Consider the following 24,574-nt stretch of genomic DNA (forward strand, 5'->3'; position numbering starts at 1 on the left):
TCTGTGCATGTATGTATGTGCAAACTCTATACGTACAAGTCTTCAATTGTACGAATAACTTCTGGCTTAAGACTTTCGTCTAGGACAGGGGCGTTAAACTCATTTTCACCGGGGGCCACAGCAGCCTTCGAAGGCTGCTGTGGCCCCCGGTGAAAATGAGTTTGACGCCCCTGTCCTAGAAGCTCTGCAGAGCTCATGTGTTTGTCAGAGCAGCCACACGAGGATGGGCTGCCATGTTTGGGGTGCTTTTTTAAAACATCTAACAGTGTAGTGGCCAGAACGGGTGCCCCATGGCGGGCTGGTGGGTTGCGGTGAGACCGGCGCTCCTGGAGCATCACAGGGGACGGGTGTTTTGGAGCCGGGCAGGAGGGCCGGACAGCGGCGAGAGGGGCTGCGGGCACCGTCCCCGCCCCTGCGCTACCGGCCCGCCGGCAGCAGGGAGGAGGCCCATGGCGCGGGAATCCTCATCTGGGCGCTCGCCCTGTCACCCCCCAGCTGCCTGCGGTTTCAGAGCTCGGTCTGACCCGAGTCGTTGCGGCCGGGCTCTTCTCGGGGAAAGGGGCGCCGGCTGAGGCCGCCGTGCGGTGCAGCAGGCTGTGTGCCGCGGGACGGCTGCTGCGCGCAGCTCCCTTCGATAGCTCAGCTGGTAGAGCGGAGGACTGTAGAGGCGCGGCCCGCGGGAATCCTTAGGTCGCTGGTTCGATTCCGGCTCGAAGGAGACGCTCAGTTTTGCCGCGCGGCCGCCGGTTTTTTTCTCGTCGGGAGCCCCGCCCCCGTTGCCGCTGGCGCTGGCGGCGCGCGGGTGCTCGCGCCGGGGCGTTACGGGGCGGGGGGGGGCGGCAGAGAGCCGGGGTGCCCCCCCCCCGCGGGCCGGGAAACTCGCTCCCCCGTCATGCCTCGCCCCTCCGCCCCTCCCCCTGCCCGCCCGCGGCTGGCGCGAGGCCCCGCCCCCCGCCCGGGTCGCGTGCGGCGGCGGCGGCCAATGGGGCGGCAGTCCGCCTGCGCAGATTCAAACGGTGGCTCTGGAAGGAGGCTGGGCGCGAGATTCGGCGGTACCGACCGAGCCCGCGAGCGCGGCGGTGGCGGCGCAGCCGGGGCGGCGGTGGCCGGGCCGGCAGCCGGGGCGGCCGGGCGGGGCAGCGCAGGGCGGCGCGGCAGCGCAGCTGCCCGGGGTAGGAAGGCGCCGCCGGAGCCAGCGGCAGCTCTGACAGGAGGGGGGAGGCACAGCTGGGCGAGAAAGGGGCCGCTGCGCGCTCCGTCCTGCGGGCAGGGGCCAGGCCGAGCCATGCCTGACGCGCCGGGGGCCGGGCCGGGCCGCGGCTGAGGGCGGCCGCCGGGGCGCTGTGGGGACCGCGAACCTCCGCGGGGAGGAGGGGGCTGTCAAAGGAGCCCTGTCCGCCCCAAGCCTTCCCGAGACGCCAGTGCCCCTGTCCGCCCCCCGCCCGCCCTGCCACGCCGCCCGGCTGTGAGAGAAGGAGCCCGGGCGAGGGCTCCGCGCTGCGCCCCGCTGCCGTGGCGGTTCCCCCTTATGGTGCGCCCCGAGGATGGCGAAGAGACTGCGCAGGTGAGTGTGGCCGCGGGCCCGCGCCGGGATCTCTGCGCGTTCTGCCCGCCGCCCCGTCCCAAGCAGCCGCTCGCTGCCTCCCACGCCGCTGTCCCGCGCCCAGGTTCCCCCCCGCGCCCCGGGATCCCTGCCAGGTGCCGCCGCCGGCCCGCCCCGCCCCGGCCCCGCCGCCACGCACCCCCCGCCGAGCTGTGCTGGCGCTGCCCTCGGCCTCGGGTGTCACTGCCCACCGCCCTCCCTCTCTCCCTCCGCCCTCTGATTCCTCCCTCGGCCGGCACCCGCACAGGTATCTGTCTGCCCTCCGGCTTGCGAGCTCCAGCGCTCCGGTATAAATCTCGCCTCTGACTTTGAAGCTGCTCTCACTTCTGTGCTTTCCCTCGGACAATCGTTGTTGTAGCTTACCTAGGCAACTCTCTGCTTTGCTTTTCTGTGGCCACTGAGCCTGTCAGTGATAAGTGCATTGCCTCCGCCGTAGCTTTTCCTGCTGGTTACTTTTCCTGTTGCTGGAGTAATGCTTCTTGCTTTTCTACTCCCGAGTGGCTTTGGCACAGCCTTGCTGTAAGGTTTCGGGCTGTTTTGTTAATGTTCAGCCTTGCTGATGCTTCCAATATCTTAAATGCACCTACTTTCCCTGATTTGGCATGTTCTTTGATCGAGGATGCTGTAATCTGGCCTGAAATCTTCCTGAGAGCAAGTGTCTTCCTCAAGAGCTTCAGCAGCAGCCCCATATGGTTTAGATACGTCTTTTGTTTTATTGATATGAAAATGGGTGTGTCTTTACTTTGTATTCAGAAGGTGCGTCTTGGAGAACTGTTGCTGCTATGGTTATTTTTGTTCTAAATAGTAAATCAGTTTCTGGAAAGTGATGAAGAAATGTAAAAGAAGGATTAGGATTGAGAAAGGAAAGGATGCTCAGTGAGTAATTTTTGATGTGTGAGTTACCTATGACACCAGGGGTTTACTGTGGCTACTTAAGTTTTCATGAAATTTGGGGTGGTTTCACAGTTACGGATATTAAAACTGCTTCTGGATTTTCCTCTGATATGGAAGGAGTTATTTTTGTTTGTGTGTTTGTTTCGGCAAAACTGCAACTAAACCAAGAAAGCAATGCTTTGGGGTTCTTATGTAGGAAGCAAAAATTAACTGAGGGGCTCTGCTTGCAGAGGCTGACTGCTGGAGCTGTCTATACTTACCTATCTGCAAGAATCAGCTCAGAGAGAATGTTTCTTGTTACTCCGAAGCGGCACTTTGTAATTGAAGATACTTTCATCTGTGGTATTGCAAACAGTAATTTCATCTTTGCAAAGCTTTAGCTTGTATTATATCTCATGGCTAAGGAGTGCTTTGATGTTGTAATTGAAAATATAATGGGTTGTAGATAGCGGGGGAACATTTAGTTAGAGATCAGTTGCCCTAGATGAATGCTGTGTCAATGTGTGGTGATGATATCTCCAAAACGAAATCATTATAGTTATGAGTTTACTTAAAGGTGATTTCAGGATTGTTAATCTAGTTGCAAAATACGGAGAAAGTATAGTTGTTTTGCATCAAGTAGGATTAAGCTTAATTTCATTAAACTGCTCCTTTTTTTTTTTTTTTTTGGAAGCCTGATTTTTTCCTTTAATGATTGTCTACTCAGAATTACAAAGACAGTTATCACAGAAGTAATGAAATACTTCCTTTATTGTTCCAGATTTCTTATTTGATGAAATTTGGTGGCCACTTTCCACTGCTGTGCAATATTTTAGCACAATTTCCTAACTGTAGAAGAATTGACAAATGAACTATAACAACCCAACATGTTTGAAAATATTTTCTTTTTAATCAAAAACTTAAGTTAGTAGTCCCAGCCACTCACGTGTATTTAATTTATAGTCTGCTGGTGTACTATTCTACACAAGACCAAAGACTGGACGGTTATTCATGTGGAATCAAGTGCAAGAGAGCTTGTTGCCTACTCGGCTGGCCCTTGTGCCTGTGAAGTGCATGGAGGTGGCTGGTGGCTGTGCTGGTTTGGCCATGGGTCACATGTGCCACTGGAGAGCTCTGGGTGCAGGGTTCTTACCCAGTGCTGCTGGCCAGGACCGATGTTGTCTAGTACCTGCACTCTCATCAGCATCACTGCTGTGTACATGGAGCACTTCCTCTCTTTTAGAATCCCCACTACTCTTCACATAGCTGAAGACTCTGTTCTTGAACTAGTGTGCTGTGTGCAGTGGGTGAGTAGGGAGCCTGTGCTGATAAACAGCTTAATCACAAGATTAAATTGTATGGCTTGTTTGGTATGAAGTAGAGTTATAATATCAAGATATACTCCTTATAATACCAAGATATACTCCTGAAATGTGCTGAGAACCCGTGTATAAGAGACCAAAAAAAAAAAAAAAAAGAGGTAGGAGCAAAAGAGAGAACTCTTGGTTAACTGTGAGTTTAAGTCCTGTTTTCTGAAGTCCTAAGCCACTTAATGCAAAACTCTTATGATCATTGTGTTTGCAGCTCATTTTTTTTGTAAGTACTGTGAAGAACTTGCTGTTGACCTTTAGACAAGCTTACTGCTTTGTATTTCACTGGCTCCAAAAAGTTTTAGTATGTTAATGTGTTATTATTTCTACTGCATCATGAAGTGGAGCAAATCCAGATGTGCTGTAGGATGTAAAAGCAATGTGAAATGCACTGGGTCTGCAAGAGCTGGGTACATACTGTTTTGCAGTAATGGTTTCAGTGAAGTAGTGCTCTTCTTGTATGACCATGTATTTGTGTTAGCCACAGAGGATATACTTCATGGGAAATAACAAATGTACATACATGGTTAATCAGCATGCTGTGTGGGTAATTTGCATGTTCTGGAAAATAATGTAGAGATCTGACATCTGATTGGTTCTGAGGACACCAGCACAGGTTCATTCCATTACTGGGAAAGGATGTTTTTTATCTTTGGTTGAAAAAAGGAAGTAATTTTCAGGGCTAAACAGAACTAATACATAGTTTTGAACATGAATTTATGATATTTATATCCTGCTTTATACTGATAATGGAGAAAAGTAAAGACTGCAGTGTGAAACTGCTTTTAATTAAAGATGTGTATTTGGGTGGGAGTCCTTTCTTTGTGTCTTTGCTATCACTAATGCAGAGGAACTGCTCATCTTGTTGTTGGGCCTAGGTTTCCACGTGTTTGAATTTATGCCGTCGACCATGAGTCACTGACATACAAGTTGCAGTGATATTTCCATGAAACGTTTCCCCGTGGTGCTGGTTTGTAAGGCGGTTTGTCAAGGCCGTGCAGTCCGATTTTCCCCAGTAGATGGAGTATGATCTACACGGAGTCACAGAGGTTACCTGCCTTCCCGCCCCTCCAACTCTTAACTTACAGACCCAGCACTGATCTGCTAGTCATTTCTTGCTGGAATACGTCTGTTTTTGAAGATTTGTATCTTATTCCTGTAACATTTAGGCGGCGCTTTTATTCAAGGCAGGAGCTCGGTGAAGTTCTCAAGTTGGCACTAAATTATTTGGCACACTTGTATTTGTTGTTTGACTTATAGAGGTGGAACATGAATGTATTTTTCAGACTAGAAAACCACTTTATCTCACAAGCTCATCTGTGTACAATAAAGATTCATAAATTTGTTACAAAACCATGATCTTAAACAATAGCTTTTGCTTCAAATTAAGTCTTGATTTGGGATGAATTATCTATCTGTGTCCCAGTACATGGCCTTGAAATTAAAATTAATTCTGTTCCTTTGACATGGTGAATGTAGGCCACTGCTGGAGGCAGATCTTATGTTCATGCAAATTCCATATATCATTTTAGAACAATATGTACAATTGGAAAAAAGATACAAGTAGTTACAAAAAAAGTTATTCAGAGTTATTTTAAACTCTATCTATTTCACTCTTCTGTTGGACTCTGCAGTGAGGAAGATGATGACCTTCAATATGTGGATCACGACTATGAAGTACCACAGCAAAAAGGTTTGAAGAAGATATGTAACAGGGTGAAATGGACACGTGATGAGGTAATACTTTTTTTTTTTTTGTTTGCTTTAGTTGCATTCCTATATGATATTGGTAGCACATGAAAGATGGTATTATTTAGTATCGTATTGGGATAGTGTGTAACATTTATTGGCTGGCTATGTCTTAACAGGATGAAAGGCTAAAGAAGCTGGTGGAACAAAATGGTACAGATGATTGGGCTTTCATTGCTAGTCATCTACAAGTAAGTTGAATCTCAGTTTCAGTTAAGTTCCTTTTTAATATTTATTTACTTTTGTCATGTCTAGTTTAGAAATGAGGTAAAACAGAATTTGGAAAGGTGTAATAGTAAAAAATATTTTGAAAGATGCTTGTAAATTGGACTTGACATGTAGCTTAAACCTTGGAGAATCTTATCACCTTAGACTGAGGCTCATGTGATGGTCTGAAATGACCAAAAATAATCAATGCCTTCTGTCCACATTTGCTATTTGTTTTCATTCTGGAATGTATTCCTGCTTTCTATTAATTGTACCACTTGTGGTGGTTACATCTGCAGTTCATGGGTTGCTTTTGAAGCAGTTAGGAGAGGTGTTCATTGGGCTCTTTGTTGTTGTTGTTTTCAGTTGTTTTGTTTGTTTGTTTTACAGTCATATGTGCTTCGCTAAAATATGTAATTTTTTCCACTCTTCTGTTGCAACAAATAGAACCTTAGCAAGTTTCTAAGAAAGTTTCTTGTTCTATTCCAGTGATTAGGTGGAATGAATAAAGGAGCTGTTGGTTCAGACATTACATAACTCCTCAGCTGTATGAGCTGCACTGGTAGAAAATACCTACAACTAGAGTTGATGATGATTGTTTCTTTTCTGATTAAATGCTTTAAAATGCCTATTATATAAACATGGCTAAGATCTAATGCTGAACTCACTACCTAGAAGTGGAATTGAATACTCAAATGTTAGAAATAAAAAAAAATTACGCTCCCCTTCCTCCACCTTAGTGGTTCTCATAATATTGAGTGGGATGATATGGTTGTCTGAAATACCTGTGTAACTAGGTAAAAATAGACTTGAATTCTAAATGCTCAACAACTGTAACTTTTCATTGTTCTTACCATATTTGTGCAACTGTGGTACTTCTGATTTTTTTTACAGGTGGCAAAGTATAAATATCAGGGAACAAGCTCAAAGCTTTGAGATTTAAGGACTGCATAAGCAAATCCTTATTCCTTACATGTGCATTATCCTCTTCCAAAAGCCGGTGAATGGCAGAGGAGTAAGAGATAATATAAAAAAGCTTTAGTATAAAACTGTTTAAAAATGCAATGCTTGGTGATACTGATCTGCAGGTGTAGTATGGAGTTGCATTTAACAAATCTGGCAGTTTAATAAAAACATTCTCCAGCTGAAGACAAATGCTTCTGGAGACAGAAAGCTATTTTTCAGCTAGGCCCAAGTGAGGCTGAAAAGAGGCTCCCCAGCTATCATGGGAAACATGCATGGAGGATCAGGCTGCTCATTGCAGGATCATTGGTGTTGGAAGGAACCTCTTGACATCAGCTAGTCTGAGTGCACTGTTCAAGTAAGGGCAGCTGGAACAGGCTGCCTGGGACGGTGTCCAGTTTGGTTTTGAATATCTCTATTGATGGAGACTGCACAGCCTCTTTGGGTGACCTACTGCAGTGTTCAAATTACAAAGCCAAATATTAGAGGCTGTTGTAATTAGCACTTACCTTGTTGCTGATTGTCTTTTGGTAGGAAAATCAAGCATATCTTGAGTAGCTAACATGTAAAGACACTCAAACTGCCGTGTTTTCAGAACCCCATTTCACTATTGGGCTGGGCACAAGTAAACCCTCCCTCTATTCTGCCCAGAAAAGTGAAGATGGCTTAAAAGTAACTCTGGAGAAGGAACACAGCTTCTGTTCTCTTTCAACTTATTGTGGCTAAGGCTATCTGAAACTATTTTACTGTTCCCATCATTTGTTTTGTTCTTCTATACCAAATATGTCATGACTTGAGAAATGTCTGAAAGGTAAAAACACTAAAAGGCCACAATTTAAAAATTTCATAGAAAATGGCAACAGCTGTCCTGTATCGAGTCTGTATTTTACAGCATATCGCCTCCAGGAAATGATGATTTGTAACAAACTCTAGTGTGCTTTTAATTATACAATGTCTACTTGTGATTAACTTGAAGGTACTGTGATCAATGTAATTTTAGATGTAACAGTGTTTTTTGGATGTTTTTTCTGTTCGTGCAGACTTTTCTTGTTTAACTTCATCTGAATGCAGTAACACTATTACTTGGTAGACAAGCCCAGCAAAACCTTGAAATCAGTACCTGCTATCTAGCAGCTTACACTGAAGAAAGTAAATCATTGTGTCCCAGTGTTATAAAAGGTGTACTAGAATGCGATGCTGTGACAAGCTCTTCTCTGTGTATTTCTGAGGACTGAACCAACTACCCTGAGAATCCCAAACTTTCATACAGACAGTTTTTAGGAGGCAAAGTGAAAGCTTACTTCTCCTTCATAACTGGGAACAGTATTTCAAAAGATCCTTCGTGAAGCTTCAGAAAAGCACCATCTGTCCTGATCAGAAAAAGCACTGTTGTTTAATTAGTGTGTGTTAGCTAAACTTGATATAGTTTTCTTTAATGCTCTAGTAAAGAGCTGCAATTATATTCGAGACTTCAAAAAAAGCTTATTCTTTTATTTGAAAGAAAAAATAAATTTCTTTCCTTATATAGGTTATTGATAATGTCAAAAGCATGTCAATGCTATAAAGTTCAAAGAAAGTATGGAGTAATGAGGACAAAAATAATTCTAAGTTTTTCTCTAAGGAAGAGTAAGTTCTGAATTTGATTATCAAGTAAGAACATTGAAGTCAATTAGAACTTTCTGTGAGGCTGCTTTTTCTGGAGTTTTTTGTAAGCAAATGGAAGAAGAAATGATAAGGGAGAATTTAACTGTTAGAACAAAGGTCTGAATAAGTATTTTAATTTGAAATAAGCTAATAATTCTGGCTAGTTAATATCTACAGTTTTATGTGTTCAAGAGTTTAACACCTACACTGGTCTTCTAAAACTATTTCAGAATCGTTCAGATTTTCAGTGCCAGCATCGATGGCAGAAGGTACTAAACCCAGAACTCATTAAAGGTCCCTGGACTAAAGAAGAAGATCAGAGGGTAATAAAAACTAATTGATACTGTACTGTTTTACTGTAATAAAACTGGCATATGATTGCTAAGAATGTGTATTTTTTCGTAGGTTTCATCCCCACAAAGGTGATGTCTGATGCATCTTCTGACATAGATAATTTCTCACACAGCATAATGTAATGTAGAAAAAAAAAAATGCAGCTGCTCTTATGTAAATGGAATGTCTGATCTGCTCAAGCATTTAATTTCCCTTTGCTCAGATTGCTAACTGAACTACTCTAGCTTACCATGTAGAGATCTCTTTACAGCACTAAAGATCAAAGGTCTCATTTGCATCTTTTGTTCCTCAAACCCACTAGACTTAAAGAGGTTGTTAATAAGGGAAGTGATTTCATACTCTACTGTTAAAGAAGCTAGCAATGGTGTTTTAGACTCCTTTTCCCTGTTTCTGTTAATCCACACTGCAGCTTTTTGCCTGCAAAACCTGGCCTGTCCTGTAGGGAGGTGCATGTATAGCTCTCACATATGTTATTTCAAATCAACTGCTTATTCCCCCTGTTTAAAACTGTTTAAGATGTTTAAAACTAATATTTGTCAATTTGTGAATATGGTCTTCCTAATCAATTATTTTACAGTTCTCATCAGTCTTTTAAGAAAAATCTTCTAATGTATAAAAACATGTAGAAATGGGATGAAGGTTGGGAGTAGAAGTGTGGGTTTTTTCTCATATGTATGTTGTTGAAGAATGTCAAACCAAGCATCTATACCAGCTTCTTTTTTGGTCTTTCCTAATGTCAGCTTATGCAATGGGTGACCAAAAGGAAAGTTGCCAATTTATGTTTTTGTTGGTATATACTTATATTCTAAACACGGTGAATCTGGAGTTAATAAGCAATGTTTTGATTTCTTGTTTTTAAAAGTCCAAGTCACTGTCTGATTCTGTAGGTCTAGTATCTTATCAACTTGACTATTAGAATACTGTCCTAAAATGTGAGTTTATCAGTGTTCTTGATCTTTGATGAGGAAAATTAGGTTTTGGAATTATAGTGTGCTTTCATCTGTGTTCCAGGTTATTGAATTAGTTCAGAAGTATGGTCCAAAGCGCTGGTCTCTAATTGCAAAACACCTCAAAGGAAGAATAGGCAAGCAATGCAGAGAGAGATGGCATAACCATCTCAATCCTGAGGTAAAAAAGTCTTCATGGACAGAAGAAGAGGACAGAATAATCTATGAAGCTCACAAGCGTTTGGGAAACCGATGGGCTGAAATAGCAAAACTTCTTCCTGGAAGGTGCTTTTCAACTCTATTTGTGTTAAATATTGGAATATTGAAAGTGCACAACTCTTTCCATTGTAATTTGTTAGTCAGAGAGCATCTGTTGAAACCTATGTCACATCTTTATCTTGATAGATACTGACATTTTGAAGATCTTTTGCCTTTGATTATGTATTCTTAAAAAGCCATCAAACCAATAAAGACCTCTAATGCTCTGCAGGTTCCTTCAAAAATCTTCCTATTACTTAGAAAAAACTGTAGTAGAGCAGAAGAGTAACTGCAAGTAATAGTGGAAGTATGGATCCTGTGACTTGATACCAAAGTGTCTTCATTAATATGCAGTTGGTAGTGACTTTCTTTTTGGTTTTAGATCAGATTTTTTTTTTTAATATATTCTTTGTAGAACGCTTCTTGTTAAACAGAACACTCGAAAGAGAGTCTTAGTAACCTTTGAAAGTCCAGGCTTAGGAGTCATGCATTGCAAAGGTAGTTGGTTACCATGTAGTCTCTAAGTTAAGAATGAATTGTATGCATTGTTCTCATTATCTTTGTTTCAAGTGTAAATGCCAACCTACATGCTTGTGGAAAACAAAATACTAGTGTATAAAGAGTTTAATGAAATAAATTTTTTACCTTGTACTGTTAATTGAAGTTCAATGTTAAACTGTCCCTCTCTGAATTCAATCTGTGTGTTCAGAAGGTGACTGTCTAGCTATGCCCAAGGAACGTCAGACTTCTTAATGCTGGGAAAATGAGTCCTTAGACATGTGTGTTTAAAAAAAACTTGATGTTTTAATAAAGTACACAATCCATGAATCACAGGAAAGCCTTTGTAGGAATGAGAAGGAAATAGGTTGCATCTTAATAGAATTTCAGAGTGGAGAAGATGAGTTTGTAAGGACAGAGGCATTTCTAATTCACTAACTTATTTCTTGAAATAAATCCAAGATGAGACTCTGAGCTAAAGATTGTATCCTAGACTTAGAAGTTTTGTAAGGAGCCTGACACTAGTGGGATGAAAAAAGGGAATACTTCTTGGAGTTAGGCTTAAATGACGAATGGGCCTTCAAGCAGTTTTTATTTCTATGTACCTCTCTCTAAAGCTAGTAATAATTTTGCTAGATTTTCAGACTGTAATACTCTTCTCTGTAATACTCTGCTCTTGCCTTAATGCTTGTCTAGTGTTAAAAGTGATTTCAGCCTGCTTGTCAAATTGCAGGCGTTTTCTGTCCAAGGGGGGTAACAGTGGACACTGGTCTCCTGCCAGGCCTGCTTTCCCGTACAAGATGAAGGGCACCAAGGGGTAGTGGGATATTCTTCCACAAAGCTGCACATCAAACTCAGAGCTGGGAATGCAGGCTGTCACTTGTGTTAAAGAGATGTCTGCCAGTGGCAAACACTACCCACAGTGCCCTTAGGGTGATGGTCTTAGCTTTATGTTCTGCAAATTTGTAGCGGGGGGTAAATAGTGTAGTGACAGAGAACACATGGTTGTTCCAAGTGTCCAAGAAAAAGGGTTCTCATACATGATAATAGCCAGAACCAAGGCTTTCTCTTTTGCCACTTTTAATTTCCTGCGGAGTTGAAGTTTAGTAGAAGGACATTTTGAAAAAAAAATAGCTTTCTGGCTATTTTGTGCCAAAACCCCACTGATGATAATCTGTCCAAGATGCTGGAGCTTTCTGGATTTGCAGCTTTGGGTGAACCTACTGTACAAACCCTCTAAATCATGCTGTATATTAAGCTCTGCGATGTGGAAATGAGTCACTGTTGTACATTTTCATTTTAGGACTGATAATTCGATTAAAAATCACTGGAATTCAACAATGCGAAGAAAGGTGGAACAGGAAGGGTATTTACAAGATGGTATAAAGTCTGAAAGAGATAGTTCATCCAAACTTCAGCCCCAACCTTGTCTGACTATGGAACACTTGCACACTCAGAATCAATTTTACATACCTGTTCAGACACATGTAAGTTCAAAATTTAGAATAACTAGTGTTTACTAGTTTCAAATAATTTATTTGGTTTGTACTGAGAAACAAATCTGAAAGAATGAAGATCTCTTGAGTATTTTTGTGATTTTTATGGTAACTGAGAATTTGTAAACCATAATAAATAGTTTATGTATGATCAACTAGTGATCATTTTATAGTCTCATTTTCTTTAGGGTTTGTAAAATGATTTATGTCTTTTTAGATTCCAGCATACCAGTATGCCTCACCAGAAGGCAGCTATTTAGAACATGTTTCAGCTTCTTCCAACTTAGTTCAGGTAAATTGTTAACCAGCATTGTAAATGAAGATAATGTACTGTGTATTATGCTGTAGAACGAAGAGTTTAAAAACCTGTAACTTCAAAATCTCTAAGTCTTTATCATTTGCCTGAATTCCTGGAAGTGTTCCTCTGTAAGCAGGCTTGCTAGCTTAATGGGTCTAGGTAGGAGGAAAGGAGCTGTCTTCATACATCCCAGAAACAAAATATTGTCCTTATTTCTGATGGAAACATGGCTTAAAACATAGACTGCTAGTTAAATCTTTAGGTTAAAATTGTGACCTATTAGTATTACCTAGCTTCTGAGAAATTTAAATACAAGATTTTACTACTTTATATATGTAATAAATATAACCCTATCTGAAATACTCTGTTCAAATAACTTTTGTGACTGATACTTATGGGTGTGCTTTTTTGTTCTCGAGAGGTTCTAGTTTTTTCTGGCTGATAAACATCTGTCAATCAGTTGAAGATGCTTTTTTGGAACATGCTAAATGCTGAAGTATGGAGAAACTTTAAAACAAACAAACAAAAAATGGATATGTTTATTTTCTTTTGCTCCTTTGGGCTCACTTAGAATATATCTGGAATTCTTCTTGTGTTGCAGACTGAATGTAGCTCTTGGTTTGTAATATGACTTCCTGGAATACTTATTGTGAATTTGAAATTAGTAAAAAAAATTATTTTGACACCTATTTTGTTTGTGCTAGATGTGCTAGAGGCACTCTGCAGAACTCTGTTCCTAAACTTAAGTTTCCCTGTGTGGGTCATCTGTTTGATGTTGCATTTTCTTCCCTGATCTCAGTATAAGAATACAAATCATAACAAAGCCTTGCATGGCCTTTGGCACTCAGGATTGCCCTATACAGAAAAGTATAAGATACTTTCTGCTCCTCGAAGTCCTCCCTAAGTTGAGGAGTATAACTAGTTTTGAAACTCGTGGCATATGCCCTCACCTATATTTATAACAATAATAAAAAGTTTTAAGGAGGTTAAACCAAAGCCAGTAGTTAATTTTCTTTTCTGTTAGTAGTGGTAGAATTGCTTCTGTAGACACTGTCAGCAAATGCTGATTTGGAACACTTTTTTTGCACACTTAGGAGGGATAAATAACTCAAAATTCTAGAGAACACGTGAAAACACAAACGCATCTAGCAAGGTGCCAACATTGTTGCTTCTGTTAAAGACAGAACTGAGTGACTTTTGGTTAAAAAGTGCTATAGTGTACTGAGCAATTATGGGCCATACTAGAAACCTGGTAAAATATTAGCTTGTTTACCACTTTAACATTGGATCCATCTCCTGGTAATGGCTGGAGATGTTTCACTTGTGGCCACTGTTTTACAAAATAAGATACATCTTGAACAGCTCTGTTCCCACTTGGTGTGGATTTCTGTTCAAAATGTAGCTATATTATAATGTAGAATCTTTACTGTGGAGGGGTGATAGAAGTGGAAAATAGTAATGTCTTCTTTCTTAATTTTTTTCAGCAGTCATTTATTGATGATGATCCTGATAAAGAGCAGAAAATAAAGGAACTTGAGTTGCTGCTGATGTCAGCAGAGAATGAAATCAGAAGAAAGAGAGTGTCTTCTGTAAGGACTGTAGATCTCTGTAAATATTTGGATATGCTTTACTGAGACTGATCCTCAGCAATTTAGAAGTGGATGTTTGGTTTTGTGTGGTGTTTTTTTCACCTGACTTTCTAAAATCAAACCTATGGCTGTTGGGTTGTAAAACACAATCTACATATTAGAATTGAGGCAAATTATTTTTAGTGAAAACAGCAGAAATATGACCTTCGATTTGGCAGTTCCTAAAACCTATCATTTTAATAGTCTTCACAAAGTAGCACATTTGTTGATATCACTGCCATTCAGTTTTACAGATCAGCAATGCTGATCATCTGTTCAACAGAGAAATGAGAAAAATACATAGTTTTTGCCCTATTTGATTTCAAAACATCCTGTAGATTATATTTTTATGAAACTTTTTGCGAGTGCTTGCAATACTTAATATCCTCATTTGGACATGACAAACAGTATATAAATTTGCACTGTAAAGTGGAATGAAGGAAACTTGCAGATGACAGTCACTTATTTCCTCATGAACAAAGGGCTGTGAACATCAGACAACTAACCAGATACCTAATCAACCAAACCATATTGATCACTAATTTAGATTACAGGTGAACTTCCAGTTTTCTGTGATGGGGCTGTTGGTAGCATTCTCTTGAAACAGTGCAATGCTCTGTTTATCTAGTGGAATCTGCTTTGCTTTTCAATTTTGAGTGGAAATTAAAATCTGTTTCTTGAGTACTAAACAGTGTACTAAAATAGGATAAGCATTTAGAAGTCAAGTAAACTATCAATGCAGAATCTGCATTAAAAAAAAATCAGATCAAACTTTCTAGAAACAGTTTCTAGTCTTCAAATGTACCTGTGTTCTGTAGTGAAGATGACTTTGTAATGTACTGATATTCAGGAACACAGGAAACTTGGATCAGAGATGGTATCCAATACAACTCAAAATTATCTAAGTTATAAGCGTGTGTAAGATATGAATGAGAGGTAAGATAAAAATTTTACACAATTCCAGAATTTTGAGTATGTTAATGTAAGGAGAAGACTAACTGCATTAATGCAAATAAGTAGTTAGGATTTGAAAAAGCAAAAATTAATAGTTATGCTTAGTCTTTCCACCTGCTACCTTTTTTTTTTTTCTTCCCCATGGTCACATAATTGACTCTTTTCAGCTTCTAGGTTGAATAACATAAATATGTTTTTTCATACCTTATAGCAAGCTGCAAACTTACCTTGTTGGCCTGGAAGTTTTGCCACAGAAGATTGTGTGTCTAATGCACTAAATAGCCTTGGGGAACAAACAAGTGAATTCTACAGCATGGATGAGACCCATGGCACATCTGTTCAGCAAAATTCACCACCTAAGTATTTGGCTGTGGAAGCAAATACAGTACTATCATCTCTACAAACTATTCCAGAATTTGCAGAGACACTAGAGCTTATTGAATCTGTAAGTCTGTATTTATTCTAAAAAAAAAAAAAAAGTTTATTTAGGAACATAAATTTATGCAATATGTGCAAAATATTATTAAAATCACCTTATTCTGTACTTGTCTGTAGTTTCACCCATATTGAGTGAGTTGGTTTATTGCCTGTTTTAAAATAACTGAGTTTTAAAATATTCAGTGTTTTAGGATTGCATGAAAGATATAGGGAGATTAATTCAACATATGGCTTCTGGAGGTAGAGAGCTGTTAGATTGGCTTGGATGTTGTGAAATGATCTTGGGTAAGCCGGCTAGTGTTTGAGTGTGTTGCATCTTGCCTCATAGGATCCTGTAGCATGGAGTGATGTCACCAGTTTTGAGCTTTCAGAGGCAGTTGCATCTCCTGTCAAGCCAGCTCCAGTAAAACTAATGCGGATTCAACATGACGAAGGGGCTGCTGAGTGCCCGTATAATGTCAGCGTTGTGCTCGATGGCCAAAAACACAGTAGCATCAGTGCCGAGGAAGAAGCAGTTTTTCCAACAACCTCAAACGTAACTAAATTCAGCACTCCACCAACTATCCTAAGAAAGAAAAAGAGATTGCGTGTTGGGCAGTCGCCAGTTAATGAACTGAATGATGGCTTGTGTAATGATGCCATCAATGTTGCACTAAAGCATACCCCAGTGAAAACACTACCATTTTCTCCATCACAGGTGAGTTTAAATATGGCTAAACTATGAAGACTGCATTGGGTGGATTATAAATTATGAGTGCTTCCATCCCTAGTCATACATTATAGCCTAAACAAATATGTCCAGAAGATTTTTTAAACATCTGCATAAGGGTAGATATATTAAAAATAAATTGTTAAATAACCTATTTCCTCTGTTTTGGATACTAACTGGGAGGGAAGGGCGTGGCAACTTACGTCCCAGTTCATGCTTTCTCATGCAAATAATTGTTGATAGAGACCCATTGTCTCTGTGGTCTAATTTAGCAGTAGGGATTTTAAGGTAAAAAGGTTTCAGTGATAAATATCACAAATGTATTGGAGTATAAGTCAAGAATAGATTACTGGGGTTTGTCAGTAAAAGCCCTTCAGATATATACGTATAACTTTTTTTACTGCTCAGTACTGTGGCAAGTTTTTGTACTTTAAGGTTTCTTAGATTTGTTGGTTTTTGTGTTGGTTTTTTTTTTTTTTCCTCATGCTTAGTTTTTCAACACTTGCTCCGGAAATGAACAATTTAACCTTGAAAATCCTGCATTTACTTCGACTCCAATCTGTGGGCAGAAAGTTCTTATTACGACTCCCCTACACAAGGAAATGACACCAAAAGATCAAAAGGAAAATGTGGGGTAGGATTATTACATTAAATATCTGGTAGTGTTGCTTTAATAATAAAAAAAAAAATAAATCCAAACATTGAAAAATTAGTCTACCTGTATGCATACCGTGGATGAGTTTTACTCTCCAGCATCTAAATACTTGTGTACAAACAAAGCAGCTTTCTGTTTTTAACTTAAAAGAAAGTGACTTGTACTCAGTTAATTTTTTTCCTTTTTTAAAATGCTGAACAAAATCCAGTTAAAGTTTAATATATTTGGGGTAATGCTGTGGTGATCTTAATACCTTCAGATTCATGGTGGCGATATCTGTTGTGTAAAATAAGGTATATTCAAATGTTTCTTAGACTCATTTTATTACATTACTGTTGATAGAGTAAAATATTAAAATGCATGTGTGAACAATTTTCTATGCTTGAATAGTTTTAGAACTCCCACAATTAGAAGATCTCTTTTGGGCTCAACACCAAGGACTCCAACTCCTTTTAAAAATGCTTTGGCTGCTCAGGAAAAGAAGTATGGTCCCCTCAAACTTACGGTATGTGATAACATTGTTTATTTTCTTCTTTGTTAAAGTCTAAATACACTCTTGCTTTTGAGATATTCCATATAATCCTAGAGAATAGCTGTAATGTGAATAAAAATGATTCAGATTTTGTATGTTAAACTAGAATCCTTCAGTGTAGTACAGAGGCATTGCCTTTTTCAAATGCTATTCAGCACATATAACCATTTGATGCATAGTAATCTCAAACATGTTGATTCTGCATTTGTGAGTTGTTTTAAATTTGTGTAGCCTTGCTAACACTGGACCTCTTACAAGGTGGTAACATCATTGTCTGAGATATTAATATTTCAGCATTATGTTTTCTCAAAAGAAAAAGTCAGAGACTGAATGGGGCTGGGTCCTCCAACTGGATAATCTAGTAAGAGCAAACTAGTGCACACAAATGTGACAAACTTTGTCATTTTAAGCAGCTTTCACATTTGACTTGAAAAACAGCATTCTTTGAATCCTCTGGACTATGTAGGAACCAAGTTGTTTTCTGGTTTTGGTTCCTCTACACTGCTAAGACTGAAACTAGGTGTTTACCCCAGCATGGTAGTATTCTGAGCATTTTTCTGATGCAAAGATTTGGAAGTGTTTTATCCTTCGTAGGGGTTTATTTGAATGAAATCTACAATTTTTTTTTTAATCCTGAAAACCAAAATGTTAATATACCAATTGATGATTCATCTGATTCTTCTGGCTGTCACAGGAGGCTTTTTTTGGGTTGACTATGGATTATGTTACTTGTTTGTTTGTTCCAACTGAATTTAATTTTTGCTCTCTTCCTAGCCTAGCTAAGGTATGTTAATGCGTAATAACTTTTGGAATTCAGTAGACATATGCTTTTCAAGTTCTGAACAAATTCCAGCCAATATATATTGACTACTTCTTTTCTGCAAACACAGAAGGTAGCTCAGACTTTGCCACAGGGCTTGGCACCATCTGTGTTACCCTATGGATTCACAGTCTCTCACTATGCAAATGGAGTGGTTTGGCATTCCTGTTTCTGTCCACTATTAACCTCCTGTTCAAAATCAAATTTTGAGGGCTTAGGGGAATTCTTCTCCTGTTGGTACACAAAGGAGCCATCTGTATGGCTTCTGTGAAATTCGGTACTGTACTTAGGACTATCAATGTCTTATTCAAAGACTTGCGTTAAGATTGATATAAATTCCTTTCCCAACAACAGTCATACTTTTATAGTACAGGTTTTTAGTATGTTTGTATGCATGTACATATACATGTATGTGTTTAGTACATATAAAGTATTTCTATCCCTTTTGCCAGTGGATAATCATGGCTAATGAATAAAAACAAGTAGGTTGCATGTCTTTTTCAATGCTGCCTTGCATTTTTTTAAGCTCTGTGTGCATGTATATATTTTATCTGTCTAGAAATAATCTGGAGTAAGATGAGTTAAAAAATCTCATACCCTTGAAATGTTGATCTGTAGTTGTTAACTACAATAGCTTAAATCCTTTTATCTGTTGCTATATTTTGCAAGATCTCTTTTCTGTCCTACCTTAGCTGAAAGTAGAATATGGCAAAAACTAGCAACTAATAGACTTCCTGTATTTTCTCCTCCAATTTTAATTAACTCAGTCACAACCACTTGCCTTCTTGGAGGAAGACATTAGGGAAGTTTTGAAAGAGGAAACTGGAACAGATATATTTCTCAAGGAGGAAGATGACACTGTGTATAAAAGCTGCAAGCAGGAGGTAACATTACAATAATAATTTCAAATAGGAAATAACTGCTTTTAAATAATATTTTACAATTTTTCTCTGCAAAATGTTCATTGCAGCACAGCACTTCTAAAAAAGTCAGAAAATCACTGGTCCTAGATCCATGGGAAAAAGAAGAGGTTGGTGCCCAGGTCTTCACAGAAGATAATACTTTAGATGTACAGGTAAGTATTAAACTACTTAAGAGCATCACTGGGAGCAATATTAATATAGAAGTGAGCATCTTTCACTCTATCAATGCAAATAAAATGCTTGGATTGAAGCTAGATTAATAAATCTAGAAAGTGAAAATCATCCTCAGTTTAAAATTCTACTTTAAGTGCTTAAGCAATACTTGAATATTGGGCTTGAATTCATGCATGAATTCTTCCTTTCAAGCCTTCAGAGCAGGACTGGTAAAGTAATGTGGATGCTTTGCAGATTTGCTGTTATAGCAAAGCTGCTTCCATGCTGATTACCTGTAAACTTTAGCATATAATGGCACGCTGAAGTTCTCTATAATACACCAGGAAGATGGCATTTGCCCTGGTGTTTTGCATGTTTGACAGTCTGGCAGGTGCGTTTTGAAGATACCTAATTGCATATTGGGCAGCATGTTTTCCCTTTTCCTGCTTCACATAGTAGGGAAATACTTTAAGAAAAAGCAAGCATGTAGAAGTTGAGGTTTGTGGCCTTCCTCGGCCTGAAGGAATTTGAATACTTCTGCCTCAAAAACCAAGACATTGAGAGCTCAGAGATGGGGCTGTTTTGGTCCTTCATTCCCAATATTTTTCCAGTTGAATGATTGTATTGGTTAATCTTTAGTCTTGTCGTTTTCAGGAAAACTTTATTCTAATCTGGTTCTTAAAATGATATATGTACGTGTTTAATTCTGAAAGAGCAAATGTCTGTGACTCTCGATCAGGTATAAAGCTATATTCAAGACACAGGAGCCAAAATCCTTAAAAAGAACAGGTGATTAAGTCATACCCCTTTCTGTTTATTGTAGCTGTTTTTCTAAATTCCCTTCAACGCCTCCTAGACTCCATGCCAAGCCTAACTCTCTGCCACCTCATGGAATCTCCCCACTTCTCCAAGAACATGTCTGTCTCATGAGGAGCAGCATTGCTGCAGCCATTCAAAACAGACACAAAATGCCCAGTATTCTCTTGATAATGTCTTGTTATGACATGGTATATTGTGCGTCACTGATGTTCAGTTGATTAAACCAAAGTCAAGATACACTGTCCGTAGCCTTGTGGTACACTGAAGGTAGTGGAGTGGGAAAAAAAGTGCTTTTCCTCCATTTTAACGAGGGATGCTGGTGCAACAGGAACATTGCCTCTTGGCAAGAGACATAGTGGTAGTGTCTGATTTAAAAATGAAAAATGTACCAGTCCTTGAGTAGAAATTGTGTGTCCATGTGGTGGTAAATTAGGAGTAAGGTCCCAGGTAGAATAAGTATGTAAAGGCAGTTCAACACAATGTAGTGGGGTGTTTTTGTAAGGAAGCAAGTACATATGCTGCTGTTACTCATCTAATTTTGCTCTCTAAAATTGCTATATACCTTTCTTCTACTTTGCTATAGTGAAGCTGGATTAATTTCTTTTTGTTTCTATAAACATTATCAGCATATAAAACTCTTCTGGAGTGATCAATTCAGTGTTTATTTCAGTTCTTAAAGCAGTTCCTCCCCCTGATACTGAAGTGATCTTAATTTTGTTACTCCTGTCTCCTTGTGCTTACTTTCATGAGGCTTGTGCTGTTATAGAAGTGAATTGCAAGCCTATTTCTTTAAAACTGTTCTGTAGTTGCCACTTGATAAAGTCTTGTTCTTAACAAATGTAATCAGCTGTGGCCTGGCTTTGTATAAAAGAAACTTGCTTCTCAGTAATACCCACATCATGCAAACAGCTGCTTGTTTCACTGTGCTCAGTATTGACTATGAATCCCAGTATAGACCAGGCTAGTTCTTCGTACACTGTTCATTACTTTTTCTTTTCAGATTCTTCCCTAGGGTTTTTTTCTGCTACTATTTGCTTTGTTTGCATTTTTCTCTGATCACTTGAAGAGTTTTAAAAAATTAAATACTAATTATTATTCCTGTTCCCTACCCTCTTTTTTGTCAATAGTCAGAAAATGCATATACCACATCTTTATTAATGCTACCGTTGTTGGAAATACATGACAACAGATGTAACCTGACATCAGAAAACCAGGATACAGATCCAGCAAACAAATCAAATGCAGTAATTAAGAAGAAACTGAATGCATGTGCTTCAAAAAATGTCAAAATGGAGAAGGCTCTTCAGGTCTGGATGCAAAGAATTCTGTTAGATTTGTTAGCAGATTAACAAAGAATTTCTTTTTGGTTTCTGTCTTGTACTAATGTCTAGAATTGTTTGATTTGGTGATCTAGTTTTGGTCAGAGTGTCCATGATGCTTATTTCTTCTAAGCTGGTCATTTGTCCACCAAGTGTTCATTCATAGCTAAGTTCTTTAAATACAACCCTGATGTTTCACTGAGTGGCCTCTAAGATTTAAATGTGGAAGAAAAACAAAAGAAACCAAACAGGGTAGGGTAGACCTATGAAACAGGTTTGGGTACCGAAATCTAGCAGTAAGAAAACCTGACTTGTAGCAAACTAAACCTCTATAGCAATTAAGTTTCTCAAATTTCGCTGGTGCTTACTTCATAATAAGCCCAGTGGGATTCATTAAGCAGAGGTCATCCACAGGCTCTGTTTGGTAATTGTTCTTGTAACATGCCTGTTCTTGTACATCTGTATATTTTCCATACGGTTAAAACTGTGGAACCTAGTTTTCTTTCTGAGTGTCTTGACCACCAGGTTTAGGGAGAGATTCTCTTTGGCCTGACTTGGTACCTGTTCCAGTTTGCCCCATAGGGAGTTCATGTATAAAGTTTTTGTGTCTTCTGAGAACATCTACAGCTTTGCATTAATTATTAAAACAAAAACAAAAACAAAAACAAAAAAACAGGCAGGGCACCTGGAGCCTGATTTTCCATGTCCCACTTAACTGCTTTAATGATGATGTGTTTTGAAGTTCAGAGGCAACAGTATTACTTTCTGATCCTTTCTTACGAGAAGAAAGAACAAACCTCATTTAATTGTAGTATTCAAAAAAAATAATTAAGTGCTGTGAATTGGAACAAAGGTGAATGTATCAATCTGGCCCAGAACTATGATCTTAAGAATACTTTAAAGGGGAGCTTAGTCATACTATACTCACAAATATTCTCATTGAACCATCTTTATCTTTTGCTCTTTCCCCTGAGAAATTCCCTCTTAGTTTAGTGGCCTCTCTAACTGCAAATGCCTTCCATGAATCAAGTCCTGCTAAATTTATAGAGAAACTCAAATGGCAAACTTCCACTGTGCATCTCTGTGTGGAAGTGATCCTTTGCATCCGTTTCTAGCTCCATGTGGGAGGGAAAGAATCTTGCATTCTTCATTATGCTCCAATCTGCTAGTGTCAGGTCCAATTTAGAGCTGCTGCAAATCAACTGGAGTTTCAATAAATCATGTAAATGTGCAGGGTTTGCTTCATGGAAGAAGCAGGACTAGTGGCTTAATTATTCTTCCATTCATTTTTATTTCTAATTCCTTTGCCATTTGTAATATATTTCCAAAACATCTGCCCGTTCTTCCACAGCTGCCACTTTGGTTCAGTGAAGTCCCTCACAATATTCTTTTTCAGCTGCCAAACCACTTTGCCTTTCTTGGTGTTTCCAGACAGCTGTCAATAATGTATTTTTCTGCTTCTTGAACATAGCACATTTAAAGGGGAAGATAGCCAAAGAGAAGATGACTTAATTAACTTTCCCTTTATGTATCAATTGTTGAACTAGTCTCAAGAGTGTTTTTCACTTTGTGTGTTAGAACTTAAAGCGTAACACAGATGCACTGCTGGGGGACGGGATTAAGGGATGGAGAGGGAACTTTGTCACAGGTTTTAGGTATTGTATTGTAGAACTGAATCCTTCTCAGGAAATACAGTATTGCTAGACTTTGATAATTTATTATTATTCTGAAAGGCTGGATGAGAATCGCTCAAATATTGTATTTAGTTAAAAGAACCTTTTGAACTGAATTTTGTTTTATGCAGTCAAATTGTGAATGGGAGGCAGTCGTTTACGGAAAAACAGAAGACCAGCTTATCATGACTGAGCAAGCAAGAAGATATCTGAGCACATACACAGCTACCAACAGCACTTCAAGGGCTCTGATACTGTGACGGTCACTGCAACTGACAACCATCTCCTTCCATTGAAGCTGACACAATGTTGAAGGCGATTTCAGCACAATACTTGTGAATTAAGTCTTTACTTTGAGACAGCCTGCCAAGGGAAACCTTAAAGCTACCTTAAAGCTTCCTTTCTTCTTTTGACTGACAATGAACAGACATGAAACTCTCAGACTCTCTACAAAGGGATAGTACAGAGTTCTGCAATGAATTTCTTAAATATTAAAAAAGCAACACCCTAAAATATGATAAAGAATGGTAAAATACATTGCAGTACTGACAACATACAGTTTTTAGGTCTATTTTTCATATTTATTCTTTTGACTTGCATTGCTTTTTTCTGTTAGTGCATTTTCAATATAGAGTAGGTTCATAGGTTGTTACTGGTTTCCAAATGAGCAACATACATGACTGAATGTGCTTTTGCTTATGTAGCATTTTCCTAGTATATAAAGAAACACAATGGAAAGGAGTACAAAGGAAGGATAGAAAGTTGCACTACTAATTTTTTGGTATGCTGCAAAACAATGAAATTAACTACAGTGTTAAATATATTTATTTGCAAATGGTACTAGAAGTAGGCAGAGGGGGGTGAATTAGGTTTTAGTGTAAAGCATCAGTATTTTCTTCAGAAATCTCAAAATGAGATGATTGTTGAATGTATTGTACAGTATGTAGGAACAGGGAAAATTTTGTAAATTGGAAAGGAGTCTGTTTTTATAATTTATTTTCATTTTAAAGCTTAAATGTAGATATTTATATGTATGCAGGTTGTCTAGAAGCCAATGTTGTTTCCTGTTAAAACAGCTAAAATGAAAAAAGGACAAGTTTAAAGCATGGAGTAGCAGAAGAATTACAGTGGTGAAGCGTACCAATCTATACTGTGTGTTACATCTACAAAGAGATTGCACTATAACCCTTAAATCATGTTGGTCTACAAAATAATTACAAGGTATACCTGTACTATACAGCAACTGTTCGTGTACCTTGTTTAAATATATTTAGAAAGGAATGGTGGGGTCCTGTATGTGACCCAGGAGTACTTTGTCCTGCATAGGAACTAAAAACTAATGCATTTTAAATATATATTTATATTTTATTAAAAAAAAAAAAAGAAACTTGGCACCTTGGATCTCAAACCAATTGTATCTGCACTTAAGTTTGACCATTATATACTTACTAAATATTTGAAGAGCACAGAGAACATTCTTTTATTTATGAAAAATCTTTGTCCTTATTTAAAGGTATACAGGTCACAACAGTTGCTTTAGTTGCCTATTTTAGGTATTTGCACTTATTTTATATATTTTTTTTTTTTCTGAAGGAATGTTTTGGTTTGCTTGTGTTCTAGAGATTTTGATGTAGTTAATTTCGAGCAAGTTATAATGGTGTGCCATCAACAAATACTGACAGGTAAATAGA

The 24,574-nt window shown here is 39.1% G+C and overlaps 1 protein-coding gene across 1 annotated transcript; it reads left to right on the forward strand.

The window, feature by feature from the left end:
* Nucleotides 1-1,390: 1,390 nt before the first annotated feature.
* MYBL1 (MYB proto-oncogene like 1) lies at nt 1,391-23,143 on the forward strand (the record flags this gene model as incomplete). Its single annotated transcript, XM_080340555.1, has 16 exons — nt 1,391-1,564; nt 5,481-5,583; nt 5,715-5,786; nt 8,640-8,732; nt 9,775-9,995; nt 11,770-11,947; nt 12,180-12,254; nt 13,745-13,849; nt 15,054-15,287; nt 15,609-15,977; nt 16,481-16,623; nt 17,035-17,149; nt 18,764-18,880; nt 18,967-19,071; nt 21,019-21,198; nt 23,015-23,143. Exons 1-16 carry the CDS (start codon nt 1,545-1,547, stop codon nt 23,141-23,143), a joined length of 2,259 nt encoding a protein of 752 aa, XP_080196681.1. The 5' UTR covers nt 1,391-1,544.
* Between the last annotated feature and the right edge of the window lie 1,431 nt (nt 23,144-24,574).

This window comes from Nesoenas mayeri (genome assembly GCF_963082525.1).
Source record: "Nesoenas mayeri genome assembly, chromosome: 2".
NCBI lineage: Eukaryota > Metazoa > Chordata > Aves > Columbiformes > Columbidae > Nesoenas > Nesoenas mayeri.